The 19,012-nt window shown below is 44.6% G+C and overlaps 1 protein-coding gene across 2 annotated transcripts in view; it reads left to right on the top strand.

The window, feature by feature from the left end:
- The window catches only part of meis1b (Meis homeobox 1 b), a 107,762-nt gene that overhangs the window by 76,661 nt on the left and 12,089 nt on the right, over window positions 1–19,012 (top strand). For both annotated transcript variants that reach the window (XM_032552361.1, XM_032552362.1), the window contains exon 10: window positions 17,876–17,934. In XM_032552361.1, the coding sequence (XP_032408252.1) occupies window positions 17,876–17,934 (59 nt within the window). The remainder of the gene's footprint in view (window positions 1–17,875; window positions 17,935–19,012) is intronic.

The raw sequence follows: 19,012 nt of genomic DNA, 5'->3' as shown, positions 1-19,012 counted from the left end.
ACAAACAGCTTTGTTTTTACCGGTACGGGTTTTACAAACTGCAATTTAATAACCGGTCTAGAATAATCTTAATGGAACTCTACAGAATACTTCGCAATGACCGTCTCAGATCCCACGTGCCACGTTACACCATATGTCTGTGCCACTGCACTACTGCTAGTATTTGAACCATGACCAGCTGGCATCATGCAGGTCTTCTGAAACACAAACTCCGCATTGATGAAAACTCACCACGGCATTCCAGATGCTCGAAACTGAAAGTGAAACTGGTGGCATGACCTACTTTCTGACCACTGTGAATTTCACATCTTTCATCCCGACCTACGCACACAATTCATGCTGCATCAAAAGCAACAGAAAACGTTAAAGATGCGACACTTTAAAAACCTTAAAATCTGCATCAATTCTTCATCTTTAGATTTGCTGAATGTGTGTTTTTCATGAAGACAGAATACGTGACAAGCAAGGCAACAGATTGAGAGCAACTTATGTATTTTAGATTGACTATACAAATCAGATGCTGATTTCATGCATGTCAATATGATCTTAGGAAATTGTTTGTATCTCTTCTGTTACCCAGTTATATTTCTTCTTTTTTTGACTGGCTACATTAGATATTGACACTTAAATGCGTTTAAAGTTCTGGGAACGTCTTCAGTGCTTTCTGTGTTGGTACGAGTGGTGTCATTAAGCCTATTTTAGGGAGCTGAGGCCTCTGAAAAATTGTTTTAAGCCCCTCTAAATAATTGGGTGTTTATTATTTTTATTTTTATTTAGTTGTTGTTAAAAAAAAAAAAAACTGCCAGCAAATTCAATATAATTTGGCCAGAATATGCCACAAACAATTATGTTTATCTTGGCAACATTTACTAAGAAATCATTTGTTATATTGATCAGCTGTTCAGTCATATTTTGTAGTGTGAGTTTTCCATTACCCTGGAAACTACAGTAGTTTGAAAAAAGCAACTTCTCAGTTTTTGTTTGAGAGATTTTCTACCTTCTTGCTGTTTTTGCTCAGATTCTGGGGGCTAACCCCCCCCTTGTCCTTTAAACCTAGTGACGGCCCTGGTTGTCACCCAGCCCAAAGAGCAGGGCTCATTAACTGAGCATTGCGTCTGAACAATTACTTTCTTTCTTACTTCGCAACAAGAGTTTTAACTCCCCATTACATCAGAGCTTAAATGAATCACTATCACAAGATCTCATAGCTCCAGCATTTCAAATATTTTTGGAACAACTTTAGCTTTTAAAGTCATCCTTGTTAACAAGGGGCCCCACTTGGAAGTCTACAGCCTGGCTGCTAACCTGCCTCTGCAAATTACCGCTCTGCGAGTGCCAACTGGGCAGCTAATTGCAAACAAGTGTGACTGGCCAGGCTCATAAAATAAGGTTGCTAACTATCCGTTTTAACCTTAGGTAACACTGTTAAAGGTAGAAAGGGGCCCTATGTCCTCGCGCGGCCAGTCTTATCAGTGAGATAGCTATCAGCACATGCTTAGCGTTATTAGCCGTGTCTAATTAAAGGGGCTGAAGCCCGGGTAGCCGAGGCACGGCCCTGGCAGAGCGCGTTTGATCTGCGCAGCCCTTAAAATAATCCTTGAAAGCGCCTTGCGAGGTGCGGGCATAAAAACGAGTGGAGGAGAGGCGAGAAGAAAGCGATGAGAGGCCTAGCGAGAGTGAAAAATAGATGAAGAGCAAAAAAAAAAAACAGCATGAGATAAGGACAAGAAGGAGGGGAAAAGATCAGGCCTGATAACTCCCCCATTACCAGCCGTCTAATGATGTTAACATTATTCCCAGCCATTGTTCAGTCTGAGACCTCAGAGACGTTAGATTAGGGTATGATGGATCAGTCTGTGGAGAATTATACCCAACACAAACACACACACACACACTGCCTTCTGACCAAAGGGAATCCTGTAGAGGTTCTCAAATCACGTGACCCCCCCCAACCCCACCACCTTTAAAATCCAAGGGAGGGGATCACTTCTTACAGCTGTGATGTTGTGCGTGTGTGTGCAAGAGACAGATAGACGTACACAGTCACATGAACTGTAGCTTGGTCTCTTTACCTTGAGTGTGTGTTTGTTTTGTTTTTTGTACGGGTACGGCAACAAACCCTGAAGGTTTGTGTGTGTGAGTGAGTGAGTGAGAGAGAGAGAGGGAGAAAGCAAGGCCACCACACACACTGTGCAAATTGTAGGTGGCTAATCTTGGTTTGTGGAAGATGTCGTGTGTGTGCGTGTGTGTGTGTGAGAGAGAGAGAGGAACCGGGGGTGGTTAATCTAAGGGGTATTAACTGTTAAACCCTGCATGCTGGGATCCCGCTGCCCCCTCACATTTCGATATATACAAGTGTGTCCACGTGTGTGTGTGTGTGGGGGGGGGTATTTGTCCACAGGCAGATTTCCATGCATGGTTCGGTTGTCTGAGCAAGCGAGCCGCAAGTCGCGGCTTGAAAGGACAACTGAGAATTAAAAGAAATACAAAGAAAACGAGGAGAAAGAGATAAAAGCAGGAAGAGAACGATTAGAAGAAGAGAGAGAGGTTGGGAAGAAATGGAAAAATAAAAGACGGACAATGACGGAGTGATGGAGAGAGAGAGAGAGAAAGACAGAGGGCGGTTATGTTAGGGGAACTGCCATTTCACTGGCGTGTTGTTGCGCTGGATGGGAAGCCCCGTCATTGGGTGTCTCCATAGCAACCCCTAGTGATGTTACCTCCTGACCCACTGATTTAGTGAAGTCAATTTCCCTAGATGTGATTCTGTTTGTCGGCGGCTATTGGAAAAACACACTCGTTCGCACGTAGACGTGATCAAATTCAGACGCACGCACGCACACACACACACACACACACACATGCACGTCGCGCAATCGTTGTTAGTTTCCACCGAATCCTCTCCGCAACTTCAGAGGGCACAGAGCGCTTAGCGGGAGTGTTGCTTTGAGTTGCGCGAAAGCCATTTGAGTTTAATTCGTGCCTCTGTGGTCAAACGACCACAGACGCGCGGCGGGGTCGTCCGTGTTTATGTCGTCCCAGCAGAGGAGGGTTTAAAGATGAAAAGCGTACGACCGCGCGCACGGATGGAAACGCACGCCCCGTCACGTGGTAGAGCGACACAACGCCGGCGCGCGCGCGCACAGATTTTCTCCATCGTCATGTGCTTCATCACACAGCGTCTGCTGCTGCACACTCGTGTAACTCTCTCCTCTTGCTCTTTTCTCTCTCACGCACCGCGGATGTGTTAACACACATGTCTCCGTGCATTATTGATGAGCGAGCACGTGGTGGGGCTCGGCGAGATTAAATAAAAATGCTAAAGGCCGGCAAGGGGCCGCAGATCACTCATGAATTATTGGCAGAAGTACGCTGCACCAGGGAATCTCAATTTGAATGGAGAGAGATTCGTGCAGAGTAGAAAGAGAATTGAAACGAAGGAAGGCCCGAATGGAGACACGCACACACACACACACGGATGAGGAAAGTTACAGATACACTTGGTGGACAGGGGCGCTGTCCAAGCACAAATGACCTTAGACCCACGTGGACACATACAAGAACTGATTGATTTCTTCTTATTATTAGTACCAAGATTCTGAGCTTTCCTGTGAGATGATGATGAATGTGGCATCAATGAAAAATCCTTAGTGATTAGAGGAAGATACTTAGTGATGCTTCAAGGTCTTTGAGCAGTAGATTATAATGTCATCAGTATACAAGTGGACTTGTATACCCCTTAGCGAGTTGCAGTGAGTCTGACGTACACTTTCCTGTCAGATGCATACAATAAACATGCAAAAGTATTCATGAGTCAAAATTCAGCTCGAATACTGTCAGTCAGGAGACAAAACGGGGGGAGAATCATTTATTCTGACAGACTGTGAAGGTAAAACAGAGAAAACGACCATTTTTCCCAAATCATTTTCTCATGCAATGTAAAGTTTACGAAACGTTAACAAATTCCGCAGGTCTGTGACTTTGTCTGGTCAATTTTTGGCTAAAACGTTTCCATTTTCCATTCAGCGAAGTTCCACGGTGGGTCGAGTATCCAGAAATTTCACTCAAGACAAAGGAGCGATACTTCATAGTGAAATTGCTCAATCAAAAGTACATTTTTCTCCAAAACTTGCTCTAGTAAATGTAACCGAGTTGTTGTACGTGGTTACTACCCACCTCTGGCCATTGATCACACCTCAGCAGGAACAAAAAGTCTTCATCACGGCGAACCACAAGCAGCACAGGCTCATGAAGATAAGCTATCGTGAGAACGTGCACATTTGTTTGGAAGATAAAACTAATGCTGACCTGCGCGGACTCGGGCGTATCTGCACGCGTATCTCTCTGCAGCCACTTTATCAAAGTGTTTTAGAACAACACAACGCAATTATGCAGCACTAAATACAGGCAGCAGCTAAAAGCTCAATGTGCATCATATAAAACGTCTCTCTGTGGCAGCAGTCAGTATCTCTGCGCTAAGTTCTCCTAACACTCCGGTGATGTAAAAATCGATGCGCAGGTCATCAGGTTTCCCTTGTTGGCTGCCCCTCTCCTTCCTGCCTGCAATTTAATAATACCCCTTTAAAGGCAGTGTTTAAGCCCCGCCGAGCAATTGTTTTGTCAATAAGACCTCCTTTTACGAACGTCTTAAAAGCCTGGACAGAGAGAGAGAGAGAGAGAGTTTGGAGGAGAGGATTCAGAAGGAGCTGGCTGGACGAACGGTGATGCAGCCGAAGAGGGCGTGGCGTGGCGCAAGTGCATCTGCTGCTTATCGGGTTTCTGAAAGCATGGGGTCGACACAAAACAGAGCCGAGCGGGGGAGGCAGAGGAACAGAGCAGACACAGATAAAGGTGGAGGAAACAAGAATGTGGAAAATTTGAGTTTAGCTCTTCTAAAATGAACATAGGAGCCCACTTAAAAACCTTCCTGTACGGCTTTATGGGTTAGATTGGAATTTGGAGGCGCCATCTTTGAGATTCTAGTGGTAGATTTTTTGTCAAAAAACAAACAAAAAAAAAGAGTAATAATAACTTTTGAGTATGTGCTGGAAGTTTGTGTTGGGAGGTAAAGAAATACATTTTGAACATTCATCATTCGCTAAGCGGAAAAGACAAGTTTTATTCTTATTGGCATGGTATGAAGGCAGAAAGTGTTTGGATTTCATTTTATGCTTAACAAACCTCTCCCACATCCTGATATTTTATGTCATTTCTATTACATAATGCTCAGTACATCAAAAGATGTTTAGAAAAAGAACAAAAAGTTGGTGAAAGGAGTTCCAATTTTTTGAAAAAGACTGAAACATATGGAAAGAAACCTATTTATCTATTTATTTTTACCACTTATATCAACACTTTGTTAGTAAACCCTATGAGAATGCATATCATCACCTTCCTACAAGAATGGCTTGAGTGATTTTGGCAAAAAATAAATCACAACCTCTTTCTTTCCAAAACATGTTTAAGCAAAAACACAAACAAACAAAAAAAATTACACACACTTTAGCAAAAACTGACGTGTGCCATTATTTTAGGAAGGTGACGAAATACAACTCTGTATATAAATACAGAAAGTGTTTTCATTTTGTTCTCTCTCCTGACAACAACAAACACGCTCAATATCTGATATTTTATGTGATTGCTGTTATTTAATGCTCAGAATATCAAACGATCTTGACGGCTAAGTTGATGGCTCGAATTTTGTGGAAGGAAACCGATTTATCTGCTTATATTTGTCACTTATATCAATATTTTGTTTGTAAAACCCTATAAAAAATGCATATACTGCTGGGCTTCTGGCTGTTCTGGTTCCTCCTTACAGACTTCTTGTCTACAAACATTGTGTTGCCAAGTACGTTTGGTTTTGCCTTCATATTAAATGATTAAATAATCAGATTTACTGATTAAATCAGACAGGGGCTCATAAACTATCCCCAGTATGAGTGCTGTCGCTTCGGATAGCCTACAGTGTCGGTTATTGCCATGAATAAGACTAAATAATCCAGGTCCAAGTGGTAAATAATGAAACAGTGAAACGTAAGAGAAAGAGAGGAAAACGGGTACAGTGAGACGAGTTGTGAGGCTCGGTATGTTGACAGGCCAGAGAAAGGTAGATGCTGGAACTTGTTCGCAGAAACTCTTCTGGGGTGTGTGTGTGTGCGTGCGCGAGCTCGCGCGTGTGTGTGTGTTTTAGAATTAGCAGGCCAAGTTTCAACCCATGCCCCGAAGCCTGTTTCGTACACTTTGCTCCGTCAGGTTGCTTCACTCTGAAACTCTCTGACATTACAGCAGACACACACACCCCCCCACGCCCGCGCACACACACACACACACCCACACACACTTCAGATATGACCTCACCCTCGGTTTTCCAGTGCAGGCTTAAGATGCATGAACAATTTCAAAAACGATATTGGAATCTCTCAGTTGCTAGCAATAGCCCTTTACGGAAATCTTCAGCCTGTGCCAACACAAACCGATCTTTACTGTATTGTGTCAACAGAAATCCGCGTGGTTGGTGTGTCGGTGCACAACCTTACACACATGCGAAAGATGCACCCACTCCACCGAATGCCATCCCTCCTCCTCCTCTTTCTCCCCCTCTCCTCCCCGTGTTTCTCTTACATCACAGCCTGCCGCCCGAGGCCAAACCTGCATTTCTCTTCGTTCGCCCCTCGCTCTGTCTTTTTTTTTTTTTTTTTTATTATTCCCTCTTCTTTTCTTCCCACTCCTCTCCTTTGCTTTTCAACCTCCTTTTATAGTGGGGATGGGAGGAGGAGGGGGAGGGTGTAGTTCCAAAACATGAAAGGGTGACAGAATGTGAATGCCACGGTCTGTGTGGAAACCCACATGGTCGCCGTCGTACTCTCCGCCGTCCGTCGGTCGGGCGTTCTCACGTTGACGTCTGCTGTGAAAAGGGGCCAAACGGCAAAGTGTTTTGTAGAACCAAAGAAAAGACAAAGACCGGATGAAGGGATGACATTCATTTTCTGCTAATAAATTACGGGTGTTTTTGACATAATTAATTTGCTTCGGTTGACTTTCTGGTGAAATGTGGCCCCCTCCAAGCCTCCGCTTAAACCATTGTGTCAAAATCTTACTCGCTGCTACTGTAAAAAGACATAATATGACGCTTGGGCTGTGTCGATTTTTCAATAAAATATTGCTGTGTTTGCACGGCTAATGCCAAGCTAGTGAGCATGTGGGTGGGGGGGGGGGGGAAATAACAATACATTTTTTGCTTTCGGTCTGCTGACAGCGGATATTTGCTGCCCAAAAAAAAAAAAAAGCTACCTTCACTTGTTTCTGAGCAGCAGTGAGGATCCCCCATGGTGAAAGCTGCTGCGAGCTGCTGGGGGGAAGTGACACGCGCAGTGGCAGGATATGACACGGGCAGTATGGAGCGGGATTTAGGTCACCCAGTCCGTTTGCAGCAGTGCCCGTCGCAAAACCCCGTCAGCAACACAGCCTGTGTGTGTAACCGCTCTACGCAGATATCCTTTTTATTTTTTTCTATTTGGAAACTGAAGAGACGTGTAACAGATTCATTTTGTAACTAAGCGTATTTATATTTATAGTTAACAACCTCTCGCACTGTAAATAAGGTGATACATATGTAACACTCACCCCTAAAGTGGCTCAAATGGAACAGAGCTCCACATGCATTCTCAGCGTGTGCTGCGCATCCACGGTGAGAGCCACACCAACGGTTCGATCCAAGCCCGAAGGCTAGAGGACACAGGCTGGGTCCTCTGCGGTCGGGGAGCCGACAGCGGCGCTTGTTTCTGACCAGCACCAGGCTTCCAGCCATCCCTTTCTCTCTCCAGTATTGATGGACAAAGGTGGCTGAGTTCAACAGTGGTGCAATGTGCCAGAAATGAAGCAGGGTCAAAGATGAAGCCTGAACCCTATTTGGTTGTGTTAAGCCCAGACTTAGTTTGGGACTTTTGCTTTTAGCTCTTATTTTGAAGCAACAAAGGAGAAGCAGGAAACCAGACACTGGTTAGGGTAATGTTCATGCTTCTAGTTGACTTCTTTGCATAGTGAAATTCTCTTTAAACCTCTAAAACATCCCCATCCTATTCCACTCTACCCTACACAACGCCATTTTGCCACCTTTGTCATATCCTGCCCTACATTCCTTATCCTTTTCTATTCTACTTTGCCCTCTCTGTCCTACCTTAACCTACCTTATTTTGATGTCTACCCTACTTTATCTTCCATACCATACCCTACTATATTCCACTTTACCCTCCACACGCTAGTCTACACTGTGCCTCCCTCCTTATCCTACCATTCTTTACTCTTCCTACATAATTCAATGCCATTTCACCTCCCTAATGGCTAAGGGAGTAAATTTGCTTCACTCAGAAAGAGGAGCTGGAGTCAGATTTGACCACTGCATCTCCTTTCAAATGTCTAAATCTCTGTCTTTATCCTTTTTATTTATTTATTTATTTTTTTTGCCATCGTTATTTTTGCGCCTGTCTGAGTTTCATGCCCCTCTCACTGTCTGTGTTTCTGAATGTCTTCTTTTGGCACGTCCCATTCAGATGTCAGTAGTTGCTGCAGAACCAGCTCCTGTGAGAGTCACTGAGTTCACGTGTGGTTTTCAAGTGGCAAATATTTCCTCTGTTTGACTCTGTGAGGCACCTGGTTGCCATGGACACGCACATAAACAGACCGAGCTCCTCTCCAGGCTGTGTGAGCAGCTTTGCCGGTCTGCTGCTCCACTCTGTAAAACCAGTTTTAGTGGTGGATTCATGGCCCTTTTAATGGACACTGGGCTCTTTAGGTAGTGGAGCAACAGGAACACTGTCTGTACCTCGCACACGCATACATGCCTGCATTTTATGTGGGAGAAGCAATGGAGATTTAGCGACCCCGTGTCTGTTTGCGGTCCGAAGCTCCAGTTGAACTTCACACAGTTTCTCCTGAGTTTCCCCCCCCCCCCCCTCCCTCCATATGTGACCTTGTAAATCCACCTCATGTTATTAGAAGCTGGAACCGAAAAAGCCCCTCCATGCACTCGCCGTGTTTGTGTGCGTCGGTGTCTGTGGGTGTGTCGCCGCATAGCTGCCGAATGCGTTTGGAGATGGTTCAGGACGCATTCGCCTGCCAATAAAGGCTTGCAAGTTGTGCTGACTCCAAACACAGGCCTCTTGTCTCATAACATATGAGGTGCAGTCTCGCGGCGCTCCGTCTTTGTCCTCTGACTCCTAAATGACCTCACTCTAAACGAACCTCTCAGGCGTTTCTCCGTCCATATGGTTTTAAAACTCCGGGCGTGTGTTTTTGCATCCTTCACAGCCTAATGCAGAGGTAATGAGCACTTGGCCGCACCTTTTTTGTTTTTTTCTAAGAAAACTGATGCAAACTGACGCTTTCTATAGGCAGCGGGCAGGACAGCGGACTGAGCAAAGCGTTGCGTGTTTTGTGTAGGAGTCTCAGATGTTTGACCCGCAGCGCCGTGTGGTTTGTTCCAAAACCCATACATATAATTACAAATCCTTAAAGCGCTGAATTTTATTGAGAGACATAAAGGTGAAGTGTGCCGAATACAACTCCACAGTTATTATTAGTTGTAAACAAATCCTGAAAAGCATTCGATTTTCATCAAACTTCCTCTACAATTATCTACTGTTTTGAGTTGATCTCATGCATAAAATCCAAATTAGCTCAATCACTAGATTTGTGATTGGCTGTGAACACTTTAGCAAGGCGCTGCGATTGGGCCAAAAAGTTCTGAGAGGCGGTTTGGGGGGGGGGGGAGTGAGAATGAGGAAAACTTTCCGACAAGCAAAAGCACGCAGCCGCGTTGTTCGTCTGTAACAAGGCATGTAGGTGTTTGTACTTGCTGAAAGCTGTGCAGACAAATTAGGGACGGTGCGTAATCTTTTGACTCAGTGCTAAATATGGTTTGCTAATGAATAGTTGCAGCCTTTTTTCTTTTTTTTTTCTCCCTCTACCAAATCCGCATCTAAGCTGAAAGCTTAAAATTCCTCATAACCAGTGGTTCTTATCTTGCGCTCAGGTTTTCCACAAATGCCCTCGGGACGCTCAGCCAAGGTGGGCACGGTTTGATTGATACAGACCGGGGAGGAAAACGTATTCATTAGCCGATAATGCATTTTGTTTTCACACATTTCCAAGGGGGATTAAGTGGAGATAAGGAAAAACGCAGGTAGGCATCATTTTTGGGAGGTTTTACAGCACAGGAAAGCAACAGCAAGGAGAACATCGACGCTTACGCCGCGGCAAAGAGACTCGCATACACAAATAAGCAGTGAATGCATGCAAAGAAGCCCAGTGAAAGTTTTGTTGAGTCACCTTTGGCTCCAATTATAGCTTGGGGTACGTCTCCACCAGCTTTCTACCTCTAGATCTTTTCAAAATAAATATTTTTCCAGTTTTTCAGTTAATTTAGGTCTGGGCTTTAGGTCCAAACTTTGCTTTGACCTAAACTATTGGATTGTAATTCTGACTTTATGTTCACATCTATCATTCTGTCAGAAGGTGAACCTCTGCAGGATTTGGCAGTTTTCTCTACTTTTTCTTTTTTCAGAAATGCTCTGGATTTAGATCTAATGATTCTCCTACCAGCTCCCATTATGGCATAATGCTGCCACCACCATGTTTTACAGTGGGGATGGTGTGTTAGCGTTCCTCTACAAAAATGGTTTTGTGCATCTATACTGACGATGATTTCTAATTAAGAGACTTCTTAAAAGAATTTTTTGCATTTGGTTTTATTTCGGGGTAGCGTAGAACATATAGGCAACCCACAAAGGAAAGCATTTTCAGTCCACTTTACAAGAATAGAATAGAAAAAGCTTTTATTGTCCTATATAGGGGAAATTCAGGTGTGACAAATCTGGAACAAACTTTCAGAAAACTGCTAAACAGCCGAAACACTGAGTTCCTTTAAATCGAAACTAAAAACTAAGACAGTCTTTACAACATTGATCAACACACTCGTTGTGTATTGATGATTTTGATGATGGCACGCGACAAAATCCAATGTTTGTTACTGGTTCCAGCATTTGGACTGTATGATGCTTTCATGATGTAAAGCGCTTACAACTGGCTTGATGCTGAAATGCGCAACACAAATAAACTTGATTAAACAGCGTCCACGGATATAAAGGGTCACTGCAAAAAGGCCTTAGTGTTAAAAACAATATACAAAGAAACAATAAGGCCATAACACGAAAATACCGTGCAGTTATGAAAAATATAAATATTGGATGTATAACCGAGTTGAGTCACTTTTCCAAAAATGTACATAACGTGTATTGAACATTGAAAAAGACAGACTGTTTGCAATACCAGTGCAGACTTCACTGCTTTGCGCTAGTCCGTCATGTAAAAACCCAGTAATGTGGAAAAAATTCAAGAAGTGTGAACACTCCAGTCGAGGCGCGCATAAACAACATAAATTCACTCTCGCTCGTGGAGTAAACAAGTAAATCCCAGATCCTTGTTTCCGCTCGTGTTTATCCTTCGCTGCTCGCCTGGACGGGAACGTTCGGCTTTGTGCAGGCGGTCGATGTCAGTTAACATAAACTAATCTGGTTCGTTCAGGAGGACGAGGGAGTGCTGCCGCGGAGGGAGGATCAAGCCGACTTGTCAGCCGGGGAGAGAAACTCAGAACTGCACTTCCATCACACGCCCACAGGCAGCGCGCCTCCAACCTTCCACAAAATGCCTGCAGCTTTTCTACAAAGTCACGTTAAGGACCGAAGACAGGGCCGCTATTTATTAGTGCGGCTGCGCCACCGGCGTGTGGAGGAAGGATACGGGGGCCGGGGCGTTAATTGTGGTTTTTGCGGCAGACAATTGATGCTAGGAAGCGCGGTGACAACCTGATGATAAGTACACGGCTGCCCGTCAGAGCTTGCTTTTTTCCCCTTTGTTAAATCAAACTGATTGGCAGGCAGGAGGCGTGTGTGTGTGTGTGTGCGTGTGTGTGGTTGCAGAGTTATTTTAAGCGGCTCTCGGATATGAATATGCATGTCAGACTCTCTGTTGGCGTGCGCCGAAATGTGCCGACTGCTTCAGAACGAACGGAGCCGAACCCGAAATATCCAGCTGTGCTGCAAAACGTGGGGAGTTTGTGTAGGCCGCATGAGTGTGCAGAAAGTGTCTCAGGTTACTAACTGGCGAGTGAGCGCCGAGGACGCGGCGCTCGGCTGGCGTGTGTGTTTCAGGTCTCGTCTTACCAGCGTAATAGCCGGTTTGTGGGCTCAGGAGACGTGTGACGACGTGCGCCGCAGATCCCGAGGAGCTGCGCTCGAATTTAAATCAATGAGCTCGCAGAGTAACCTTTTGTGTATCCAATCTGCATCTTTCCGACGCTCGTTATTGAATTATCGCCTAATTGGTCACGCAACAAAGGCAGCTGATGAAAAAGACAATTTCTTGCTTTTAATTGGGCATTTCACGTGCGCTTCGCGTACACCTGTGTGCAGCTGACTCGACTCGGCGTGTCTGCGTGTGTCGGTGTGTGTGTAATCAGAATGGGACATTAGCGAGGGCTTTGGCAGACGCCGTCGCAATCAGTTCCACTCTTCCCGGTGAAGGAGGGAGAAAAGGTTGGAGAATTAATTGTTACATTAGAAGTGTCCCGGTTCCTTGCAAGAGTCCTCACAACTCTTGAACGTTGGCACATTTTGTCACACCTCCACCTCACCCTTCAGTGGATTTTATCAGAGTAACGCATAACTGTGAAGTGGAATAAAAATGATTCGTTTGTTTTTAAAGAGTTTAAAGATTAATAACTTAACTGCCATTCGTGGAAGTGTTTTTGGGGTGGAAGCTAGGAAATGAAAAGTGTGGCGTGTATTTGTTGTTCAACCCCTTTTGCTCTGGTACCAATAAAATACAGCATTCCAAGCCCACCTGATTTGTCTAAACCGATGAAGGGGAGAAGAAAATGAAAAAAAAAGGCTAAGATTAAACTTTCAATGTCCAAAGCACGGTGGTGGCAGCATCATGCTGTGTGGAAGGATTCCTTTGGCAAAGACAAGGAAGGTGATCAGAATGTTGCCCTTTGAAACAAGATGCCCAACTAAACGCTCCGTGCAAACAAACAATTTTCAAATAATCATGTTTTAGAGGTCCATATCTTGAAAACCATACGTTTGTGTTCACACGAGGAGTCAAGTTTATTTCTGCATCACATTTCAGCAGCAAGACAGTTCAAAGTGCTTTGCATCATGAAAACATAATACAGTCACCAATTATAAAACAAGTAATAAACATATTTTGTCAGATGTCATGATCAAAATCATCAATACACATCAAGTATGTCGATCAATGTTCCAGTTACTACTAATCAAAGGCAACTCTAGACTGATTTAAAGGAACTCGGTGTTTCGGGTGTTTTGCGGTTTTCCTGATGTGTGTTCCAGATTTGTGGCGCATGGAAGCTGAATGCTGCTTCTCCATATTTGGTTCTGGTCCTGGAGATGCAGAGCAGAACCAGTACCCGAAGGCCTGAGAGGCCTGGATGGTTGCTACGACGACGGCAGATCTTTAATGCATTGCGGTGCTGAGCCGTTCAGTGATTTATAAACTAACAGAAGTCATTTGAAGCCTCTGAGCTACATGGAGCCAGTGGAAGGACTTTAGATTCCGGGGTGATGTGGTCTATCCGCCTGGTTTTAGTGAGAACATGATCAGCAGCGTTCTGATTGACCTGCTGCAGTAATGACCAGTGTGAACCACTTTAGTTTGATCTGTTCCATAAACAGACGAAAATGCAGTTGTTGTTTTTTTTTACCATGAGAGAATGTGAAAAAGTTAAAGGGGCATGAATACTTTTACAAAGCCTTTGTATATAACGTTGGATACAGAGACAATAAATCCGACCCAGTCTCTTAACAACAGTTCATTGGCTCTGGTTCTGGCCACAGCATCTGGTTGGCATGTTTTTGGATCCGTCGGTTCATTCGTATGTCAAACATATGCGCCCTTGGTTGGACTCCCAACTCCTGACCTCTGACGGCGTTCAGAGTGTGATGGATTCCCCGACCTGCGTAAGTCGTCTTCCCTCTTCCGTGTGTGTGTTTTTTTTTTTTTTAACCCAACTTTATGCGTACCACAAGCGGCGGCGTGTCACGCCAAAATAGCCCGGCCATTGTCGCCCAGTCGCCGAGCCGGATAGTGAAGCTCATTGTGTTGGATGGGAGGCCGGGGAGAGAGCAGGTCATAAACACCGGCCCTCCAGCACCCGGAGGGTCGCGCAAAGGTGAAGCCTCACTCTGGTTTTCTTTTCTCTCTCCCTTCCTCTTCTTCACTCTTTTCTTCTTCTTCTCTTCCAGTCTTTCTCTGCGTCAGCTTATTAACGGGCACAGCAAGAGTGTCTGGTTTGCAGAGCGCCTTGCTTTTTCTTTTTTTCACCCCCTCAGACGCTCTCACTCCTCCTATTCTCTTCCTCTCCATCTCTCCATTCCCTCGGCTGCTATTATGGGAGGCATTTTATCCTTTGTTCCAGGCCCCATGGTGCATCTGGCCGCAGATACGGGGACGACAGGGACAGGAAACCGGCATGGGTTTCTGAGAGGCGGAGGGATTGCGCAGGGTCAGACTGTAGATTCGTTGCTAAGGGAGTTGGGTTGCCTTTTTCCACCGTAAAGGACGATAAGCAAGAGCCAGCTGGAGGAGGAAGCAGATACAGATAGGCAGAGTCGAACTTGCTCAAGAGTTGCGAGCCCAACGCAATAAAATGTTTAACTCTTAGAATCGACGTCGAGTTTCGAGCTGATTGCCTAACTTCCCACACGAGACATGGAGAGGAAGAAAAAGAAGGGGCAAAGCAGAGCGAGAACAGATGCAAGGAGACATTAGGGAACGTCAAGAAGAAGAGGTCAATCCTTAGCCAGCGCTGGCCTCAGGATGACCTCGTCCCTTCTGCGAGGAGTTTGAAGTGCAGAGGAGAGGAGAGTTAAAGGAATGCTCAGGCCTCCCTCAACCCTTTTTGCCCTTCGCTCCTCCTCCTCCGCCTTCCATATTCCCCCCCCAGCAAAAACAGGGTAACGGTTGGGTGGGGGGCAAGAGAGGGAGAGCGAGCATTGGTGATAAAACTCCAGACGTTCCCTCATTTGATGGTGCTCTGCCATGTCAGTGCATTCTTGCGTTCCTCCCTTTTCTTTTTAGATTTCTCTCTCCTGTCTCCTTTGAAATTCCATATCAGCGTGCTTCAGTGTAGCAAATATAGAAGGGAAACTGCTACCAGCTCCACTTCCAATTATGTTGTTCTTGCTTCTTTTCACAAGAAGTATTTCTGAAGCAGCTTAAACATGGCAAAAACACAAAACTCCATTTTTGGTCTAGTTTCTAGTGTAAATGTCTTGGTGCACTGAAAATGAGACAAAACTAACTTACAAGTAACTTCTCAGCAAGAGATAGGAGCTTGTTTTTACTAAATAATTTCATAATATTGATGAAAAAGTATTGGCAGATTATTTCACTTCTATCAAGACATTTTTCCCATGTTATAAGTGAAACGATCTGCAAGACAAACTAGTACTTTTTCAACAATATCAAGGAATTATTGACTTAAAACATGCTCTATGTCTTCCTGAAAAGTGAAGTGCGAGTCAGATTTGTCTTATTTTAAGGACACTAAGACATTTGCATTTGAAATTAGACCAAAAATACTTGGCATTTTGTGTTTTTGCAATGAAGGACATAATAGTTGTAAAGAAAATACAAGCAAACAAAAAGGCTGTTAATCTTTCTTTTTACTGACTAGCTTCGCCATCCTCTGTCTCCCTAATTCCCTGCAGGTCTGTCTTCAAACCATAAAACCAAGGAGGAACACAAAAGCACTTCTGATGAGGGAATATTAAAGAAATTTAAAGCAAGGGAGTTCCCCTCGCTCTTCGGGGTCCAAACAGATGCGGCATGTTTGCGTCCCTTTGTCTCTTTCCTCCCCTTCTCGCCCAAACCCTGAGCTCATAAACGTTTCATTTTCCAGCTTTTTAAAATGTCTCCCACTACCATTGTTCCCCCCCCCTTAAGTTCGGTTAAGGCCCACTCCCTCCCCTTTCAGAGATGAAACAGAAGTGTCCGGTCGGGCAACAGCAGGAACACATAAATCAAGTCAGAAGCCCCCCAAGAGTCCTCTCTCCTTGGGGTCATTACAGGCCAAAGGGTCATTTCAGAAGGGGTTAGGCTGACCGAGGCCAGATCGGTTCCTATGTGAACATGCACAATTAATAGGTGTGAATACATGCAGGAGAGGCATTAACTTTGTGTGTGATAAAAGTGCAAGAATCTGTTTTAAAAATGAGTTTGTGTTTGTTTGTGTTGCCACTTTGGGGTGTTTTCCAGTTTAATGACGTTTTCTGAAGGCCAGTAAGACTAAAGGTGACCAAATCCCAGTTCCAGTGTGTCACAATGTTGTTTTTGAATGTAGAAAGTAAACATAACGCCCTGTTGAGATGAGAAATAATCTGTTCTCTAGTTACACTTAGGCCTGTCGCAATAAGCAATAAATCAATTAATCACATAAATTAAAATGAGCTCAATAATTTGTATTTTTAGGATTTATCGTTTTTGCCTTTTCTCTCCCTTTTCGCTGAAAACCGGATGACAAAAGTCGTCAGATTGGAGATTTGGTCTCAACTAGCCTTTTTTTTTTTGAAGGACAACGTTTTTTCATAGAAACTTAACAGTTCATTTTATTTGTTGCATTATTTTGGATATTTAAAATGTCTTCCAGTTCCATTGTTTATTGATCTTTGAGACTGTGTTCTTGCGCTATTATGCCATTACTATTATATTACTTGAAAATGGTCTCACAGCAACAATATTATCGTTTATCGATATCTATAATAATGTCTGGGACAATTTATCATCCAGCAAAATTCAATTGTATCTTAGCAGGTCCAGTTGTACTTGTTATGTCTTTGAGACTTCTTCTGATACAATAACTTACCTTCTTTAAAAGCAATAGTCCTTACAGGCAGCAAAAGCCCAATCAGATTCCTAGGGTTAAGGGTTACAGGTAAGGTGTGAAAGAGTTGAGTTATGTACTGGCAACGGCTACGTTCAGGGTGATGTTGGGGTTAGGCACTAATGGAGTAACAAAAAGAATGAACAGAGTTCAAGACCGTGTCCTATTAAGGATAGAAATACCAATGGTTTGACTGTGCAGTTCTACAGGAGGTCATGAGGAGGTTAGTGCACAAAAACTGCACGGACTAAAAGAAGTAACACACGGTCACCTGTCACTGGAAAAAAAACAATGCCTCTCACCAGAGGCAACGTGCCACGCGTCTCCGTCAGCAACACCCCGCCGTGTTCGAAGCCGAGCGTGTTAAACCGTCAGCAGTCTCAGCCCGTCGGGAGGCGGAACGCCTCGGATAAAAAGAGATGGGTCGCAATGTTTCCAGACAGGCGCAGAGGGAAGATCCTGCCTCCACAAAGACCCCAGTGTTCAGGCTGACTCTAGATTTTTTAGGGGAGGGGGGTTAGGCAGGTTTCCACAAGTTCTGCAGTCCCTGACTGTTCAAAGACAACTATTTTAATAACTGAGGCAGTAAAGATGCGACTTTCGCTGTTGCGCTGCAACAGCTTTACTGGGGCTCAGCGTCGCTTATGGGAGAATAATTACTCCTTATCACTGTTATGGTTTGCTAAAGAGAAAAAGGCGACTTTGGAAATGTGGTGGTTTTTGTGCTGCCTGCCAAGAGCTTCATGGTATTAGTCAGCATTTTTTCCCCCCCTTAATCTTGTTTTGAGTAAAGCTCTGACTGTGTTTCTGTGTTTTTGTCTCCTCTCCTTCCTTTTCTCTCCTCCTCCCCCTTGCGATCCTCCCCTCCGTCCTTCCCTCCCCCCCCCCCCCCCCCCCCCCTACTCTCTGCAGGTTCATTAATGCGCGGAGGAGAATAGTGCAGCCCATGATCGACCAGTCAAACCGTGCAGGCAAGTCTCCTATAGTTACTGTTTTCAAGTCGCGCAGGCTTAAGCCAGCCCAAGTCCATGCACCCGGAGGCCTCTCAGTGGGTAAATACGGGACTGATGCGCCCTTCTTGGAATGTCCAAATCCTTCAGGGAATTCCCCCCGTCCCTCTGTACTGACCAATAAAGTTAAAAGGCAAAATATCTCAACATTAACAGCAACCATTAATCAACCTTGACGTGCCATGTGGAGTGAAAAAGTAAAGTATTCACCTCTTTGCCAATTCGTAACCCCACTTTGTACCCACATGTTGGCCTTTCCTACAATTTACCAGCAATTTGGACAAGTCCTGACGTCAGATTTACCCATGGAGGACAAACTAGGTACAAATTGATGCATGGTTTGCACGAAACGTTCCTATGGTGGCTTTGAGTTGATTTGTGGTCAGTAAAAACATATCCAAGATGGGTACAAAATCCCACCATAGGAGAAAACTAAAGCTGCTAAAGTATGAAATGGCAAAGCGGTGAAACGACCAGCTCTCGTTAATGATGAGAGACTTTTTTTCCCCCCTTGTTATCCTGCTCACAAAGCTAGCTGTGTTCTCAAAATAGTTTGTTCTTAACCCCTTCCCGCCCCTTTTCACCAAACAGGTACATAGTAAAAAAAAGAAAAAAACAAAACCAAATCCTCCACCAAGGCTCAAACTACAACCTAGAGAGACCTACGGCCGTTTCTTTTTTTGGTTTGACCGCTGATTGGCTTTTTTGGCTCTGGACCTGTTTTTACCCCCACCCCTTCCACCCCGCAACTCCCAATTCCTTTAAACACCCTCCCTCAACCCTATTTGCGGCTGTTTCGAGGGAACAAGTGGGGAAGGAGTGAGCAGTCCCCCTGGTGCATGGCTTGGTTTTGGACTGCTGTAAACTTTATTACCTGTAATAGGGGTGAGAGGTCATGGCGGCATTAAGGGAGTGGGTAGGGTGGTTGGGGGGGCATAGTAAAGTTCAAAGGCATTCAGTGGGGCCGAGGTCCTGCTTTTGCTTGACTGGCCGCCAAACGGCCTAAATCGAAGGTAAGTGGCTTTCTATGGGAGCAGAA

Source organism: Xiphophorus hellerii, chromosome 22, assembly GCF_003331165.1.
Source record: "Xiphophorus hellerii strain 12219 chromosome 22, Xiphophorus_hellerii-4.1, whole genome shotgun sequence".
Taxonomy (NCBI): domain Eukaryota; kingdom Metazoa; phylum Chordata; class Actinopteri; order Cyprinodontiformes; family Poeciliidae; genus Xiphophorus; species Xiphophorus hellerii.
This window is presented reverse-complemented; position numbering and strand designations above follow the sequence as displayed.